This window comes from Leptonychotes weddellii, chromosome X (genome assembly GCF_054177405.1).
Source record: "Leptonychotes weddellii isolate Sample4059 chromosome X, ASM5417740v2, whole genome shotgun sequence".
Lineage (NCBI taxonomy): Eukaryota > Metazoa > Chordata > Mammalia > Carnivora > Phocidae > Leptonychotes > Leptonychotes weddellii.
Window position 1 is genome coordinate 38638805 of NC_138385.1, and position 16412 is coordinate 38655216.

Here is a 16412-nt window from a genome sequence, read left to right on the forward strand (position 1 = left end):
TGGTTTTTAATTTCATTAGTGAGAGTGGACCAAATTGTAGGCATAGATTCATTATTTTTTTTCTGACTCATGCCATAAATGTTTTTCTTTTATCACAAAAATCTATTTTATCCTAAATTGTCTGGTGTTATCTAGTAGTATTAGAAGAAAGTTTCAAATAGGATAATTTGGATTTCACACTCAATTGCATTTTTGGATACAGAAGTTAATGGTATTTTACTTTAGCATAATAATGCAGCTATTTGGAGTAGGTACAATCCAACAAGGGTCTCTAAAAACGAGTTTCTGAGAAGTGAATCCTCTTTGCTTTTTATATCATCAAAGGCAGATGCTCAAACAAGCTGAATTGAATATTTTTATATCAACATAAGGGATTCTAATCCACAGAATGTTAATTATTTGTACTCACATTTGTATTTCACTTACTTAAGAACATCCCTCAGCTATTACTAATGCCTCTCCTCAGACTTCGGAACTTTTTCATAGTCCAAATCCACCTGAATCTGGAATGATATATTTTAACTTCCCCACTCCTTTGTTTCCTATGACCTCTTTGGACTTTAGCTTCCTTATTTTGAAATGAGAACATTAGACTAAATCAGTTATAAACTAGAAGCAATTTTGCCCCACAAGGGACATGTGTCAGTGTTTGGAGATATTTTTGTCACAACTGGGGAGTGCCGCCAACTTCTAGCTGGTAGAGTGCTGCTAAATGTCTTAGCATGCATAGAATATCCCCTCACAACAATGAATTATCTGGCCCAAAGTGACAATAGTGCTAAGATTCAGAAACATTGGACTAAATGATCTCTAAAATTACTCTGATCTGATAAAAAGTTATTATATATAATATTAAGTAAAACTTTCAGCTACTGAATTAGTAAACAAGCACACTTTATCAAGCGATTATGTGTGTTAAACATTTTTTTTTAAATTTTGTTTCATTTAATAGCATGTTCTGGGAGAGACACTGTATTTCTGTACTTTTTAGATTAAAAAACTGGCTCAGAGTGGTTAAATACTTTGCTCAAGGGTATAATAGAGGTAGAGAGAGGATTTGAATCTGTTTGACCAACTCAAAAGCTTATTCTTTTTTCCTACTACCCAGTGCTGTAGGTCATAATTTTTCCCCCATTCCAAATTATTATGAAAGCTTTGCTTTCTCAAGTCATGTAAACACTCCTGTAGGAAAGAAATAAAAAGACTAAACACTTGGGACACCTGGGTGGTTCAGTCAGTGAAGCTTCCGCCTTTGGTCAGGTCATGATCCTAGGGTCCTGGGATCGAGTCCCGCATTGGGCTCCTTGCTCAGTGGGGAGCCTGCTTCTCCCTCTGCCTGCTGCTCCTCCCTGCTTGTGCTCTCTCTCTCTTTCTCTCTCTCTGACTAGTAAATAAGTAAAATTTTTAAAAAGACTAAACACTTTCATTAATAGAAAATTAATTGATTCTTTCTCTCACCAACGGCTAACGCCACACAAAAATATAAATTGTAGGAGCACCAACTACATGATCTTTCTTATCAGATCCCATTTATGGTTTGTCACAAAACCACTCTTTCATTTAAAATAACCCTTATGAAAATTAACCCTTATAATTGTTATTCAAGAGAGGATCACTTATGTGATAATAGCAAAACAAAGGTTTATTACTTGCTCATGCATTTTCCTCTAAGTGATAAGTTGACTGCAGGGGAACTGCCTGCCCTTCATGCTGTGGTTGAGGGAGAAGAAGGTGCTTTTGTCTTTTATTTTAACTTTTTTCAGTATTTTATTACATTTCTTATTGTGGCCAAATATACACAACATAAAACTGTCATTTTAAGCATTTTTAAGTGTGCAACTCAGTGGCATTAAGTACATCCACGTTGTTAGGCAACCTTCACCACTATCCATCTCCAGAAATTTTTCATTTTCCCAAACTGGAACTCTGTACCTGTAGGTCATAGTTTTGTTATATGACCATATTTCTCCAATCTAAAGAACTTTCTGATGTGTCTAATATCTGGAAAATAAAATATTTAAAAGTTATGCTTAATTTGTTAACAGTTGGCAATAAAAGTGTACTGTTTATTGTGACCACAGAGGACAGCCTTGCAAAGCAGTTTTACTCTTTTAATACTCTGAATGTAAACAGGACCATGCATGAAACATGGTTTTATTTCATCTGTTCCATTTCCTTTAAGCTGTAACTCCATTATCAGCCTTAGGTCTCTGACAATTTGAATCTAGTTTTTGATAGTGCTTTCTTATTTCCCATTGCTTTTTTTAGGTTAAAATGCAAAGAAATGTTATCAACGTGAGAAACTCCTGTATGTTTCAAAGACAGTATATCCCAGTCTTTATTTGAGAGGACACCATTGTATCACTAAGATCTTGCTATCAAGCTACACTAAGATGGGCTTTGATTCTGAGTATAAAATCTTGCTCCCCTATCCATATCTCTTTTCCAAGTTTATGATGGCATATAAAATTCAAATATGTCAGAGAATGAAGAACAGTTGAGAAGTACTATGCTACTATGCTAGGAATATTAAAGCAACATGTCTTAAGATCGACTGGGAGATATTTACCTTCCCATGTTCAAAGAACTTTATTTGCTGCAGGTGAGGGATGAAGTCACACTTATTTTTATTTATTTATTTATCATTATTTTGTCATTTGATATTCTAATATGTAATCTACTTATATTTTTAACCCTAGCTCTCCTAACTTCTAACTAAATTAGATTGGAAGATGCAGGACCATCTGCCATGAATTTGGTGTCTTCATTGGTGGAAAAGAAAACTCAGCCACTTATACCTAAATTATAACTAAATTATAGGGTATAAAATAATACCCTAATTTGCTAAAAAAAAAAAATGTTGACACCAGCTATAATGACCAAAACATTATATTTAGTAATTGAAATGCTGTGTATGTTTTTGCAAAGAAATAACTTGGAGAGAACCAATTTTAGGGTTAGGACATAGAGAAGGAAATGCAGATAATGGAGGAGTAGGGGAAGAACTATTGGGACCTTTTGAATTTTTAGGCCCTAAAGTCTGTGCGACTGTATAGCTGCTTAAAACTTCAAACCATCTTTTGTGTCTCCTGATAGACTTATTATTTGGAAGGAGCTAAGATATTTGGATCCTTCTATAAGTACCCCACCAAAATTTTGCTTCTCTGTGTATTTCTATCTAAAATACAACCTTTTCTTATTGATAACTATCAACCCATATATGGTCAAGTACAAAGAAACTTTAGAAATGGAACTATGAAAGATTGTGTTATGTTCTTAGTCATATAGCTAGTTAATAGCAGGGTAAAGGTTAATGCAGTCTCTCATTCTAGTGCTTTTTACAACTCTTAACTCCTTTTGGAATTAAGAATCATTGTGAGCCCATATTAACAACCAACCAGTAAAAATACATTTGTTTCAAATTCTAACCAGTTTATAAAGAGAAAAGATGTGAAGAGAGTATAAAGAAGAAAAGGAAAAAGAGGAAGAAACAAATTGCCAAGTTTCTTCAGCTATTCATTCCTACCAGAATCAGTTCCAAAGCCCCAGTTCTTTGTGAGCACACTTATTTTCGTTCCTGGCATATAGTGAGTCCACAATAAACATTAGTTCCTGTTCCAGCCATCTTCCTCACAGCCAACATCATTTACTCACATGACCCCTAATTTAACGTCTATTCCCTGAAGTTGGTCTGCCCTCTAGGTCTTCCCCCTGAGACAGGCTGGAAAACGCACTATATATCACCAATTTTCTCTCCCACTTTTAGAATTGGCAATAGGCCATTTACTTCTGGGAGTCCAAAAATCATGTCTCAAATAGTGGGGATAGGGGTATAGTAGGGTCTAAGGGAACATTTTTTAGCATCTCTTGTGAATCAGGCATGTATTTCTTATATATGCCAAACCTAGAGAGGAAGTTTCTCATTCAAGACTGGCCTTTTTAAGAACCAGCTCTCGGAAATCTTGGGCAGACTTAGGCACTTACTAACTATGTAACTTTAGACAAATTGCTTGACCTTTCCAAGCCTCAGGTATAACCTTTAGAAAGTAGCAATCATTACATTCAGGTCAAATTTAGGGGAAATGCAGTTTGAAGAAAATTTGGCAGTGTGGGGTGCCCTCTGAAAAACAGTACTCCATCATGTATGATTGTTCTCAGTAAAAAGCCAGCTTCCACAAGCCTCCTGTCTACAGATTCAGGATCTAAAAAATCTTGAAAGGCCAGAATTATTGGTAGAATCTAACAAAGGAGAACTTACCTGAGACAAATACAAGTGTATATTGGGTCTTTTTGAGAGCCATAAATATTTCTATCTATATAACTATGTCCTGGAGCACAGACTTTGGCTCCAGGTGAAAAAGAAGGTTGTATTTTAGTCAAAAGTTAGCCTAGCATGAGTCAATAGTATGATGTGCCCACCAAAAAAATAGTGAAGCTATCTTGGGCTATATTAATAGAGAAATACTCAAAACAAAGAGGTGAATGTACTTAACACTACTGAATTGTACATTTAAAAATGGTTAGGGACGGGGCGCCTGGGTGGCTCAGTTGGTTAAGCGACTGCCTTCAGCTCAGGTCATGATCCTGGAGTCCCTGGATCGAGTCCCGCATCGGGCTCCCTGCTTGGCAGGGAGTCTGCTTCTCCCTCTGACCCTCCCCCCTCTCATGTGCTCTCTCTCATTCTCTCTGTCTCAAATAAATAAATAAAATCTTTTAAAAAAAATAAAATAAAAATGGTTAGGGTGGTAAATTTTATATTATACATTTTTACTACAATAAAAAAATGAGTTGATGATCTCATTTTACTAGCTTGTTGTTATTGTGACCCCATTAGGGTGATTGTGCTTATGTTACACTTTATGAATGGCAGGGATTTAGGTAAACTAGTGAGAGCACTAGAAATCGTACTGCATGACAGAACTGGGATCAGTTCACAAAAAGGCTAGGGTGGGAGGGGCAATAAAGATGTAACGATTCTCTTAAAATATTTGAGGATTGCCATTTTAGGAGAGGGATTATATTCACAATGACTTTGAGAAATAGAACTAGGACCAGTGGAAGCTCTGAGACACTATGAGACTGAACAGTGATGCATCAGCATCACCAGGGAACTTGTAAAAAATTGTACGTTCTTGGTCCGCCACCCCAGAACTACTGAATAAGAAGTTCTGGGAATGGGACCCAATAATTAATTAATCTTTTAACAAGTTTCCAGGTTATTCTGATGCACACGAAAGTTTGCGACCCCCTACTCCAGGAAAACAGATTTTCAGTTCAACAGATTCAGCAACAGATCACCTGGAAAGCTTTTAAAAACAAGACAAACAAACAAGAAACTATGGTGGGGACCTACTCCCGAGATTCTGGTTAATTGGTCTGGGGTGGAGTCTAGGTATTGGTATGTTTTAAAAATAACCTAGTGACTTCAGTGTGCAGCCAGGGTTGAGAACTACCTTTGTGAAAGGTTGAACTAGCATCACTAGGTAGGCTGTTTAAGAGATTACTTGGGGACCCTATTTAACAACACAGATTCTTGGGCTTCAACTCTGGAGATTTATATAGATTTGAGGTAGTGTCAAGGAATACTTTTTTTCTTTCTCTTTTTCCTTTCTTTTTTTCAAAAATCATTTCAGGTTATACTAAAGCACAGTTAGCTTGATAAGTATCGTAGATGACAAAACCTGTATATCAATCAGCTTAGTCACCAAATAGATATTGGACAGCCGTTATGTGTAAGGATCTGCGCCTGTCCTGTAGGGCAATGATTTCCAACATGGTTGATTATCAGAATCACTTCTGGTTGGATTGGACCACCCACAGAGATTTTTAGTTCAGCATGTCTGATTTTGAAAAACTGTGCATGTGAATTTGATGTGATACCTAATTGAGAATAATATTTACATGAACTTTTTTATCTGAAATTTTGAACGTAGATTTAATCATATTTGAATTGATTAGGAAAGCATGCTATTTAAAGAAAATTAGGGTCAATCCTCCTAAGTACATTTTAATGTGCATCATCATTCCAGTATCTTTTTTTTTTTAAAGATTTTATTTATTTATTTGACAGAGAGCGAGAGCAGGAACACAAGCAGGGGGAGTGGGAGAGGGAGAAGCGGGCTTCCTGCCGAGCAGGGAGCCCAATGTGGGACTCGATCCCAGGACCCTGGGATCATGACCTGAGCTGAAGGCAGACGCTTAACGACTGAGCCACCCAGGCGCCCCCAGTATCTTTTTTAATTACAGATTTTTGTATATTTTAGTTTTTTATTCACTGAAGTCAAAACATGAGCACATTCATTATATTAGAATCACAAAGAATATCCCATTGACAAGTAATTGGAAGTGAATTTATTTGATCTAAGGTCAAAGTTCCACTTTTTGCATCAGGAATAACATTGTGTAAGCTTAAATGTGATAGATCTAAAAGCTTATCATATTCGTAGCAAATTCTAAGCTCCGGATTTAATGCCCCCTGGTTTTGATAGTTACATCTCTTACATCCATTCCTTCTTTTCTGTGCCTGCTGCCCCTCCTTTGGTTCAAGCCTCAGTGACCTCCTGCCTGCAATTGATTCCTAACTCCTATCCCCATTTTGAGCTACTTCTTTTCCCTTTTTGAATGCAGAATTCAATCCAAATGCCCTAGTGAAGACAGCTATGATTTGGCCTCATTCCAACCTTTCAATTATCGTCCTTCATATACTTGCCTCTCCCCAAATATGTTTATTCCACTTTTTAATCTGAATTTTACACATCTTTTAAATCTTAGTTCAAAACCTGTTCTCTAGAAAGATTTTCTCAAACTCCTCAGCAGGAACACATTGTACCTCGTGTCTTTTATCACTTATGACATTTGATTTTGGGATCATCGTTTTTTCTATACACTTACTAAAATTACTAAATTGTAAATTCCTTGAGATTAGGAATTCATCGTTTCTAACATGTGGGACAGTAATGTATATAATGGAAAAAGTAGAGATAAAGCAAAGTTTTAGCTCCACCAAATAACACATGTGACAAGTAATTTTGATTGTACCGAATCCCTATTTTCTAATCTTCAGAATATGTGAAATGCCACTTACCTTGCATATTTGTTTTAAGGACTAAAGGGGTAAGCTGTTGTTTTGTTTGACACATAGAAGGCCTTCAATAGATGCTCATTCTTTTTCCTTATCTCTTTCCAAAATGTCTACCATAGTACTTTGAAACTAACTTCAATAAATATCATAAAGCTAAATGATGCCTATAAAGGCACTGATGGCCTGAACTAGAGTGGTGTTATGGGAAGTGAAAAGGAAGAGATGGATAGGAAATGACATTATAAGCTAGAATTGACGTGAAATAGTGATTTTCTGGGGAGAAGAATGGCTGAGACTTTGAGCCTGAAATATTGTGCCATTTAATAAAGAAAAAAGACCAAGAGCTTGTTTGAGGAAATGAGTCAAAGGCAGTAAGTCTAGGCAATACCATTCTAAAGAAAAAGTTACAGGGGTGCCAGTAACTTCATGGGCTTCCTGGAAATGATGTGGGGTACCGGTAATGAAAGGCTGGGTTAAAATACTCATCCTTTTTTTTTTTTTTCAATGTAGCACTGGGTGTTATATGCAAATAATGAATCATGGAACACTACATCAAAAACTAATGATGTAATGTATGGTGATGAACATAACATAATAATTTAAAAAATTGAAAATAAATAAATAAATAAATAAAATACTCATCCTTAATTAATTAATTAATTAATAATTAATTAATTATTGAGTTTCAAACATTGAGTATTTAGACCTGGGGAAATCTGGAATTAAAGATTGATTTAAGAGAGAAATGAGTGTTATATTTTAGGAATTATTGAACTTATAAATTAGTAGTTTCTTTTGTCTTCTTAAAGGAAGCTTTCCTTTGGTAATAAGATATATTGCTAACAAATTATAATATTTACTATTTAAAGGTTTTAAAGGGAAATTCAAAATCTTACCAGTATGCTCAAATTGCATATAATAGTTAATTCTGAAACAAGGGAAGTCCTGAAATACATTTTAACCTCTTTACCTTGCTGATTTTAGAGTCAAAGATAAATCATATATTCTAAAACTATCTAAAAAAATAATTCAGAGGGGATACTATCGATATATTATAGGGATAAATTTTTAAGTGTTTGTCAAGGCATTTCTGACATGTTCATAATTACAGTTATTCTTTCTTTTTATTAAACTATAATTAACATAAAGTATTATATTAGTTGCATTAGTAATTAGTTACATTACTAAATGTAATGATTCAACAATTCTGTTTTTCAGTGCTCATCAAGATAAGTGTACTCTTTGTTTTGTTTTGTTTTGTTGGCTTTTTTTATTGTTACGTTAATCACCATACATTACATCATTAGTTTTTGATGTAGTTTTCCATGATTCATGGTTTGCGTATAACACCCAGTGCTCCATTCAGTACGTGCCCTCTTTAATACCCATCACCAGGCTAATCCATCCCCCCATCCCCCTCCCTTCTAGAACCCTCTGTTTGTTTCTCAGAGTCCATAGTCTCTCAAGATAAGTGTGCTCTTAATGCTTTTATCTATTTCACTACTTCACCCACCCACCTCCCCTCTGGAAACCACCAGGTTTTGATCTGTGTTTAAGAATCTGCTTTTTGGGTTTGCCTCTTTTTTACTTTGTTCATTTGTTTTGTTTCTTAAATTCCATATATGAGTAAAATGGTATGGTATTTGTCTTTTCTCTGACTGACTTAAGTTAGCATTCTACCCTCTAGATCCATCCATGTTGTAACAAATGGCAAGATTTCATTTTTTATGGCTGAGTAGTATTCCATTGTGTGTATATGTGTGTGTGTGTGTGTGTGTGTACACACATCACATCTTCTTTATCCATTTGTCTATGGATAGACACTTGGGTTGCTTCTATATCTTGGCTATTGTAAATAACACTGCAATAAACATAGGGGTGCAATAAACACAGTGTTTTCATTTTCTTTGGGTAAATACCCAGTAGTGGAATTACTAGATCATATGATAATTCTATTTTTAAGTTTTGAGGAAGCTCCATACTGTTTTCCACAGTGGCTGCACCAGTGTTGCATTCTCAACAGTGTATGAGGGTTCCTTTTTCTCCACATCTTCACCAACACTTGTTAATTTTTGTGTTTTTGATTTTAGCCGTTCTCACAGGTGTAAAGTGATACCTCATTGTGGTTTTAATTTGCATTGCCCTGATGATTAGTGATGTTAATTATAGTTATTCTTATCTTGGACAGGCAATTTTTTAAGAAAGCCTTTTTAGTGCATACAGTGATACTGAAAATTAAGCTTAGTTGAAGATATCTGACATAACTTTTAAAATGAGTATCTTTAGGTGTGCTTGGGTGGTGCAGTCAGTTAAGTGGCTGGCTCATGATTTTGGCTCAGGCCATGATCTCAGGGTCCTGGGATTGAGCCCCCTGCATTGGGCTCCACACTCAGTGGGGAGTCTGCTTGAGGATTCTTTCTGTCTCTCCCTCTCCCTGTGCCCCTCCCCCTGCTCATACACACTCTCTCTCTCTAAAATAAATAAATCTTAATAAAATAAATATCTTTAAGAGTTTTTAAATAGAAAGGTTTACATGTGTTTTGCAAAAATTAAAACAAGGTAACTATAAAGAATAAAATGTTAAAGTTTCTCCCTTTGTTCCTTTTCTAGCCCCATTTCCCAGAGTTAACCACTTTTAAATTTATTTCTTTCCATATTTTTTCTATGTGGTGTATAATTAATTTTTGTTAGTGTTGGGAACTGGATGTGTTATATTTTTTCTTCTACAACAGAAACTTAACTTAGGTAATAAGTTATATTGCCAACAAACTATAATATTTACTAAAGATTTTAAAGGGAAATTCAAAATCTTACCAGTATGCTCAGTTTATTAATTTAATGTATCATTGGCATTGCTCCATAAATATGTGGTATCAACTTATTCATTTAAATAGCCAAGTAGTGAGCAAAATTTTGATGTTTTATGATTTGAAACTTATAGATAAACTAATAAACTTTGGCAGAATACATTGCACCTGTTAAGAATCTTAGGTAGAAGTGTGGACCTCAAGTGTAAATGCAGAAAGTTTCAGTATGTGTTATTACTACAGTGAGAAACACTATAGCATAATTTCTAGATGTCATTACATGAACATAACTTTATAGCTTTGAGGGGCTTGTGTGAGACATGTTTTGCCAGATGGGTATGCTAGTCTTTTTACAATAATGGAGGATGTTTGCCCACCATGACCAAAGTTTCTTTGTGGTTCCAAATGATTTTTAGATAACATTATAGCCATAGCTCTAGATAAGTGACAGTCTTAAAACAATGCTTTTCTTAGGATTATCTCTTGTAAAACAAAATTCCAAGGCTGGGTTTTTTAATCCTGCCTTTCATTATTGGTGCCCTAGATCATCCCATGAAGCTCATGAAGTTACTGATAACCCCATAACTTTTCCTTTGGAATGATATGGCCTAGACTTATCGTACTAAATAAGTAACTCTTACTATATCAGACATTAGAAGCATACTTAATATACCCATATTAAGTTGCAACCTCAGTAAGCAAAAAGTTATTACTGTAGCCTCACAGGCACTCAGATTTGAGGTGACATATGAAGTAATAGATAGTTGAAGAATGAAAATGATACTTCTAAATATTCATTAATGTGATATACAGTCTCACCTTCCTTTATTTTATTCATAGATATGACTTGGAGTGAAGAGGAGAAGACTGAACTTTATACAGATAACTTTTGTAATATTTGTGGAGTGGTGCTACAGTTTGAATCACAAAGGATTTCACATTATGAGGTAGGTTAAAAATAATGGGAACAGAGTCTATAGGAAGTTTTTATTTTATTTCATTTTTTATGATTTAATGTATACATATATTTATTTATATATTTGTTTATCCTCCAAACTCATTTAAAGGTTTTTAAATGTAGCAGATAAACTTCATATTTTATCATTTTTGATTCTTATGAAAATCCTGTGAAAGAGGTGATAGTATTTCCCTTTGATGGATGAGGAGACTGGCTCAGAGAGGGACAGCAACTTACTAGCTTAAGTTTGGGGAATTTGGGTTTAAAATTGGCCTTTTTGACTCCAAAGCTTCTTTCCTTTTCTTCACACCATTCTGCCTCCCTTTGTATTCATCAAGCCACTATATCCTTCATGTCCTCATAGTAAATATAAGGGAGGCATTATAAAGCTTGAGTACGAAACTTAATGTGAGTAAAGGGATATTATAGAACTCCAGAGTCTTCCTTTATAGCAAATGAAGACTGTAAAAACAAAATAAACCAGTCTTGCACTTGACTTAGCCAACATCTTTTTAATCACAGAACCATAGAATTCTAAAGCTAGGAGAGAGAATGTTTAATGTTCTTACACCTTTGGTTTATTGATTTAAAAACTGAGACCCAGAGGGATCATGATTATTCATAGCATCATTGGCATGACTAAACTTAAAAATGATTTCTTCTGATTTCATGTCCAGTGTTCTTTTCTTTCATTTGGTGTTGCCCCTCCCCATTTCTATATCATATGATTAGCTATTGATTTCTTTCATATCTAGTGTCTAGGTTACCAGAAGTACTAGATAAATTCGCTTTAAAAAATACAATGCCAACTTTACTTTTTTAAACACACCTCGTTTTGCCCATTGCTAATGTTATTGGCAGCTATATTTCAGTTCTTATGTTGACTGGGATTCAGTTACTATAATTACAGATAGGGAAATTTTGTTGGCTTTGGATTGAGAAGACCTGCATTCAAGCTTTAACTCCATCATTGTTGTGTAACCCTAGGCAAGTCACTTTACTTCTCTGAGCATGTTTCTTGAACCTGCAAAATAGGGATGGTAAAATCTCCCTTACTGAGCTCATGAGAATTAAGTGAAATCAAATATGTGACAGTGCTGAGTACATCCTCAGACCCCATAGTTCAAAGATTTAGAGTTAGTAAAGAGAGACACACAATCAGGGGGCTCTGTGATAACTGTGGTTCGAACCATTTGAATTTAAATTTGAGAAAATAGCTTTTTGTGGGCTTATGAAGTACTATTCAGTGTAGAAAATATACAAAAATATGAGAAAATCACATTCAGTTATAATGCTGTCACTTGTAGGTAACCATCATTTAACTTCTCTTTTGCTGATATGATTCCAGTATGCTTTCTGCATGTGCATGTGCACACACACACACTTTAACAAAAGATAATTGTATATGTTGTTTTTTACTTCTTTTTTCATATAAGAGCATATTCTGGACACCTGTCCTATCATTACATCTTTTTATTTTTCTGTAATATTTTAATGGCAATAATATTTTAATGGCAACAAAGCATTATGTAATGTTATAGCATTTTTTATTAACAAATACTTATTGAAAACTTACAATACTTCAGAACTTCGATAGTTATAAGGATTGAATTATAAATAATACAGTGTCCTTATCTTCACAGAACTCTGCAAATAATGCAGGCAATAAAAATACATTGCAAAAAAAATTTATGATATTAAAAAGCAAACAGATAAGTTTACACATTGTGTAATTACAAAATGTTTGCTACTAGCCTACAATTAAAAAATTGGCACTTTATAAAATGAAATTGATATTTACAGCATTGTCAACTCTAGTACTTTGAAAGGTTATACGTTTTCAGAAAGACTGGGTTTTAAAAATGTTTTATAGAATTCTGAACCTTTGAAAAGCTATTCTGCTCTGGGAAAATTTGGGGAGAGCAAAGCTAGATTTCCTAAGAGTCAGGTTTGCTGTTCACTGTATTATGAAATAAGTACTTTTAAACTGAATTGTTTGAATTCCAAAATACATTTTTGAAAAGCAATATGGTTTTAATAAGAATAGAAAATGGGCTGTACATGTCTCTTAAAATTCCATTTCTTATCGATTTTATTATAGATTTTATAGGTTACCATTTTTTTTCTCTTATTCAAATTTTTATTTAATTCCAGTTAGTTAACATACAGTGCAATATTAGTTTTAGGTGAACAATATAGTGATTCAACACTTACATACGACACCTGATGCTCATCACAAGTGCATTCCTCAGTCCCCATTACCTATTTAACCCACCCCCCACCTACCTCCCCTCTGGTAACCATCACTTTGTTTTCTGTAGTTGATTCTATTTTTTGGTTTGCCTCTCTCTCTCTCTTTTTTCCACTTTGCTCATTTGTTTTGTTTCTTAAATTCCACATGTGAGTGAAATTATATGGTATCTGTCTTTCTCTGATTGACTTATTTCACTTAGCATTATACTCTCTAGCTCCATCCATGTCATTGCAGATGGCAAGATTTCATTCTTTTCTATGGCTGAGTAATATTCCATTGTTTATATATACAACATCTTTATCCATTCATCAGTTGATGGACATTTGGGCTCCTTCCATAATTTGGCTATTGTTGATAATGTAGCATATTTTTAAATTTAAATTTCAGTGCCATCTGGAAGTTTGGTGCTTATGGTTATTAAATCATCAAATCAAAACTATATATAACTTTCCATATATTTGAAAGCATTTCCATACAAATACTGTACTTGAAAAGGTGATTTTTTTTTCCTCTTTAGTATACAGCTTGGTTAATACTATCAGATGATCTCAGTATATAGAATTTATTGCACATGTCAAATAGAACAGTATTGTAGAAGTTTTGAATGTTTCTTAAGTTATTTAAGTTCTTAACAGTTAGTTAATATACAGTGTAATATTAGTTTCAGGTGTACAATATAGTGATTCAACACTTCCATACAACACCCAATGCTCATCACAACAAGTGCACTCCTTAATCCCCATCACCTATTTAACCCATCTCCCCACTCACCTCCCCTCTGGTAAACATCAGTTTTTTCTCTATAGTTAAGAGTCTTTTCCTTGGTTTGCCTCACTCTCTCTTTTTTCCCTTTGTTCATTTGTTTTCTTAAATTCCACATATGAGTAAAATCATATGGTATTAGTCTTTTTCTGACTTATTTTCCTTAGCATTATACTCTCCCTCTCCTGCTCCATCCATGTCATTGCAAATGGCAAGATTTCATTCTTTTTTTTAAAGATTTTATTTATTTGTCAGAGAGAGCAAGGAGGGAGGGAGAGGGCAAGCACAAGCAGGAGGAGCGGCAGGCAGAACAGGCAGAGGGAGAAGCAGACTCCCCACTGAGCAGGGAGCCCGACGTGGGACTCGATCCTAGGACCCTGGGATCATGACCTGAGCCGAAAGCAGACACTTAACCAGCTGAGCCACCCAGGCATCCCAGATTTCATTCGTTTTGATGGCTGAGTAATATTCCATGGTGTGTGTGTGTGTGTGTGAGAGAGAGAGACACACACACACACCTTTATCCATTCATCAGTCAATGGACACTTGGGCTGTTTCCATGACTTGGCTATTGAGATAATGCTGCTATATGCATAGGTGTTCATGCATCCCTTTGAATTAGTATTTTTGTATTCTTTGGGTAAATACCTAGTAGTGCAATTGCTGGATCATAGGGTAGTTTTACTTTCAACTTTCTGAGAAACTTCCATACTGTTTTCCAGAGTGGCTGAACCAGTTTGCATTCCCACCATCAGTGCAAGAGTGTTTCCCTTTCTCCACATCCTTGCCAATACCTATTGTTTCTTGTCTTGTTGATTTTAGCCATTCTGACAGGTGTAAGGTGATATCACATTGTAGTTTCAATTTGTATTTCCCTGATGATGAGTGACATTGAGCATCTTTTCATGTGTCTGTTAGCCATCTGGATGTCTTCTTTGGAACAACGTCTATTCATGTCTTCTGCCCATTTTTTAACTGAATTATTCATTTTTTGGGTGTTGAGTTTGAGAAGTTCTTTATATATTTTGGATACTAACACTTTATCAGGTATGTCATTTGCAGATATCTTCTCCCATTCTGTAGGTTGCCTTTTTGTTGTGTTGTCTGTTTCCTTCACTGTGCAGAAGCTTTTTATTTTGATGAAGTCTCAATAGTGTATTTTTCCTTTTGTTTCCCTTGCCTTAGGAGACCTATCTAGAAAGAATTTGCTACAGCTGGTGTCAAAGAGGAGGTTATTGCCTGTGTTCTCCTCTAGAATTTTTATGGTTTCAGTTCTCACATTTAGGTCTTTAATCCATTTTGAATTTATTTTTGTGCATGGTGTAAGAAAGTAGTCCAGTTTCATTCTTTTCCACGTTGCTGTCTAGTTTTCCCAAACAACTCCAACAAAAAGCTACTAGAACTGATAAATGAATTCAGTAAAGTCTCAGGATACATAATCCACGTACAGAAATCTGTTACATTTCTATACACCGGTAATGAAGCAGCAGAAAGAGAGGTTTAAGGAATCAATCCCATTTACAACTGCACCAAAACCAATAAGATACCTAGGAATAAACCTAACCAAAGAGGGGAAAGACCTATACTCTGAAAACTATAAAACACTGATGAAAGGAATTAAAGAGGACACAAAGAAATGGAAAGACATTCCATGTTCCTGGATTGGAAGAACAAATATTGTTAATATGTGTATACTACCCAAAGCAATCCACACATTTAATGCAATCCTTATCAAAATACCACCAGCATTTTTCACAGAGCTAGAACAAACAATCCTAAAATTTATATGGAACCACAAAACACCTGGAATAGCGAAAGCAACCTTGAAACAGAAAAGCAAAGCTGGAGGCATCACAATTCTGGACTTCAAGCTCTATTACAAAGCTGTAGTGATAAAACAGTATGCCGCTGGCACTTAGATCAGTAGAACAGAATAGAAAATCCAAAAATGAACCCACAACTATAGGGTCAATTAATCTTTGACAAAGAAGTTTTGAGTTTTAAGGGTGTTGCACTTATTAATATTTCCCTTTGTGTTTATACTTATATGTTTAAGCAACCATTTTTTGCACTTTTGTCATATAGATATTTCCCTCTATTTTCTAAAAGTTCTGTTTCTCATATTAATGTATTTACTCCATTTCGTATTGAATTTTGCATATGGAGGAGGGTGTTTTATGACTTTTTTTCATACAGATAGCCAGGTGTCCCAGCACTTATATTTCACAGTCCATTCTTGCTACATGGATTTGTAGTGGCACTTCTGTCATATACTAAATTTCATATATATGTTTTGAGGCTATTATTCTGTATTATTATATTGCTTTGTTTGCCTTTCTGTACAGTAGTTTCACCTCATTGCTATAGCTTTAAAATAAAGATATGTGGTGGCGAAATTTTACATTTAAAAAATCATCATTAAGTTAAAAGACAAACCACATATTGAGTGGTATTTATAACAAGAGATAGGATCATATATATAAAACTTTACCTCTTTTAAAAAAGATCTGAAAGAAAGATAGCAAAATGTTAACATCTGTTAAAACTGGG

At 34.8% G+C, this 16412-nt stretch overlaps 1 protein-coding gene across 6 annotated transcripts in view; it reads left to right on the forward strand.

The window, feature by feature from the left end:
* Window positions 1-16412, forward strand: part of ZMAT1 (zinc finger matrin-type 1) — a 36821-nt gene that overhangs the window by 5378 nt on the left and 15031 nt on the right. For all 6 annotated transcript variants that reach the window (XM_081808509.1, XM_081808510.1, XM_081808511.1 and 3 more), the window contains exon 2: window positions 10729-10835. In XM_081808509.1, coding sequence (XP_081664635.1) covers window positions 10729-10835 — 107 coding nt within the window. The remainder of the gene's footprint in view (window positions 1-10728; window positions 10836-16412) is intronic.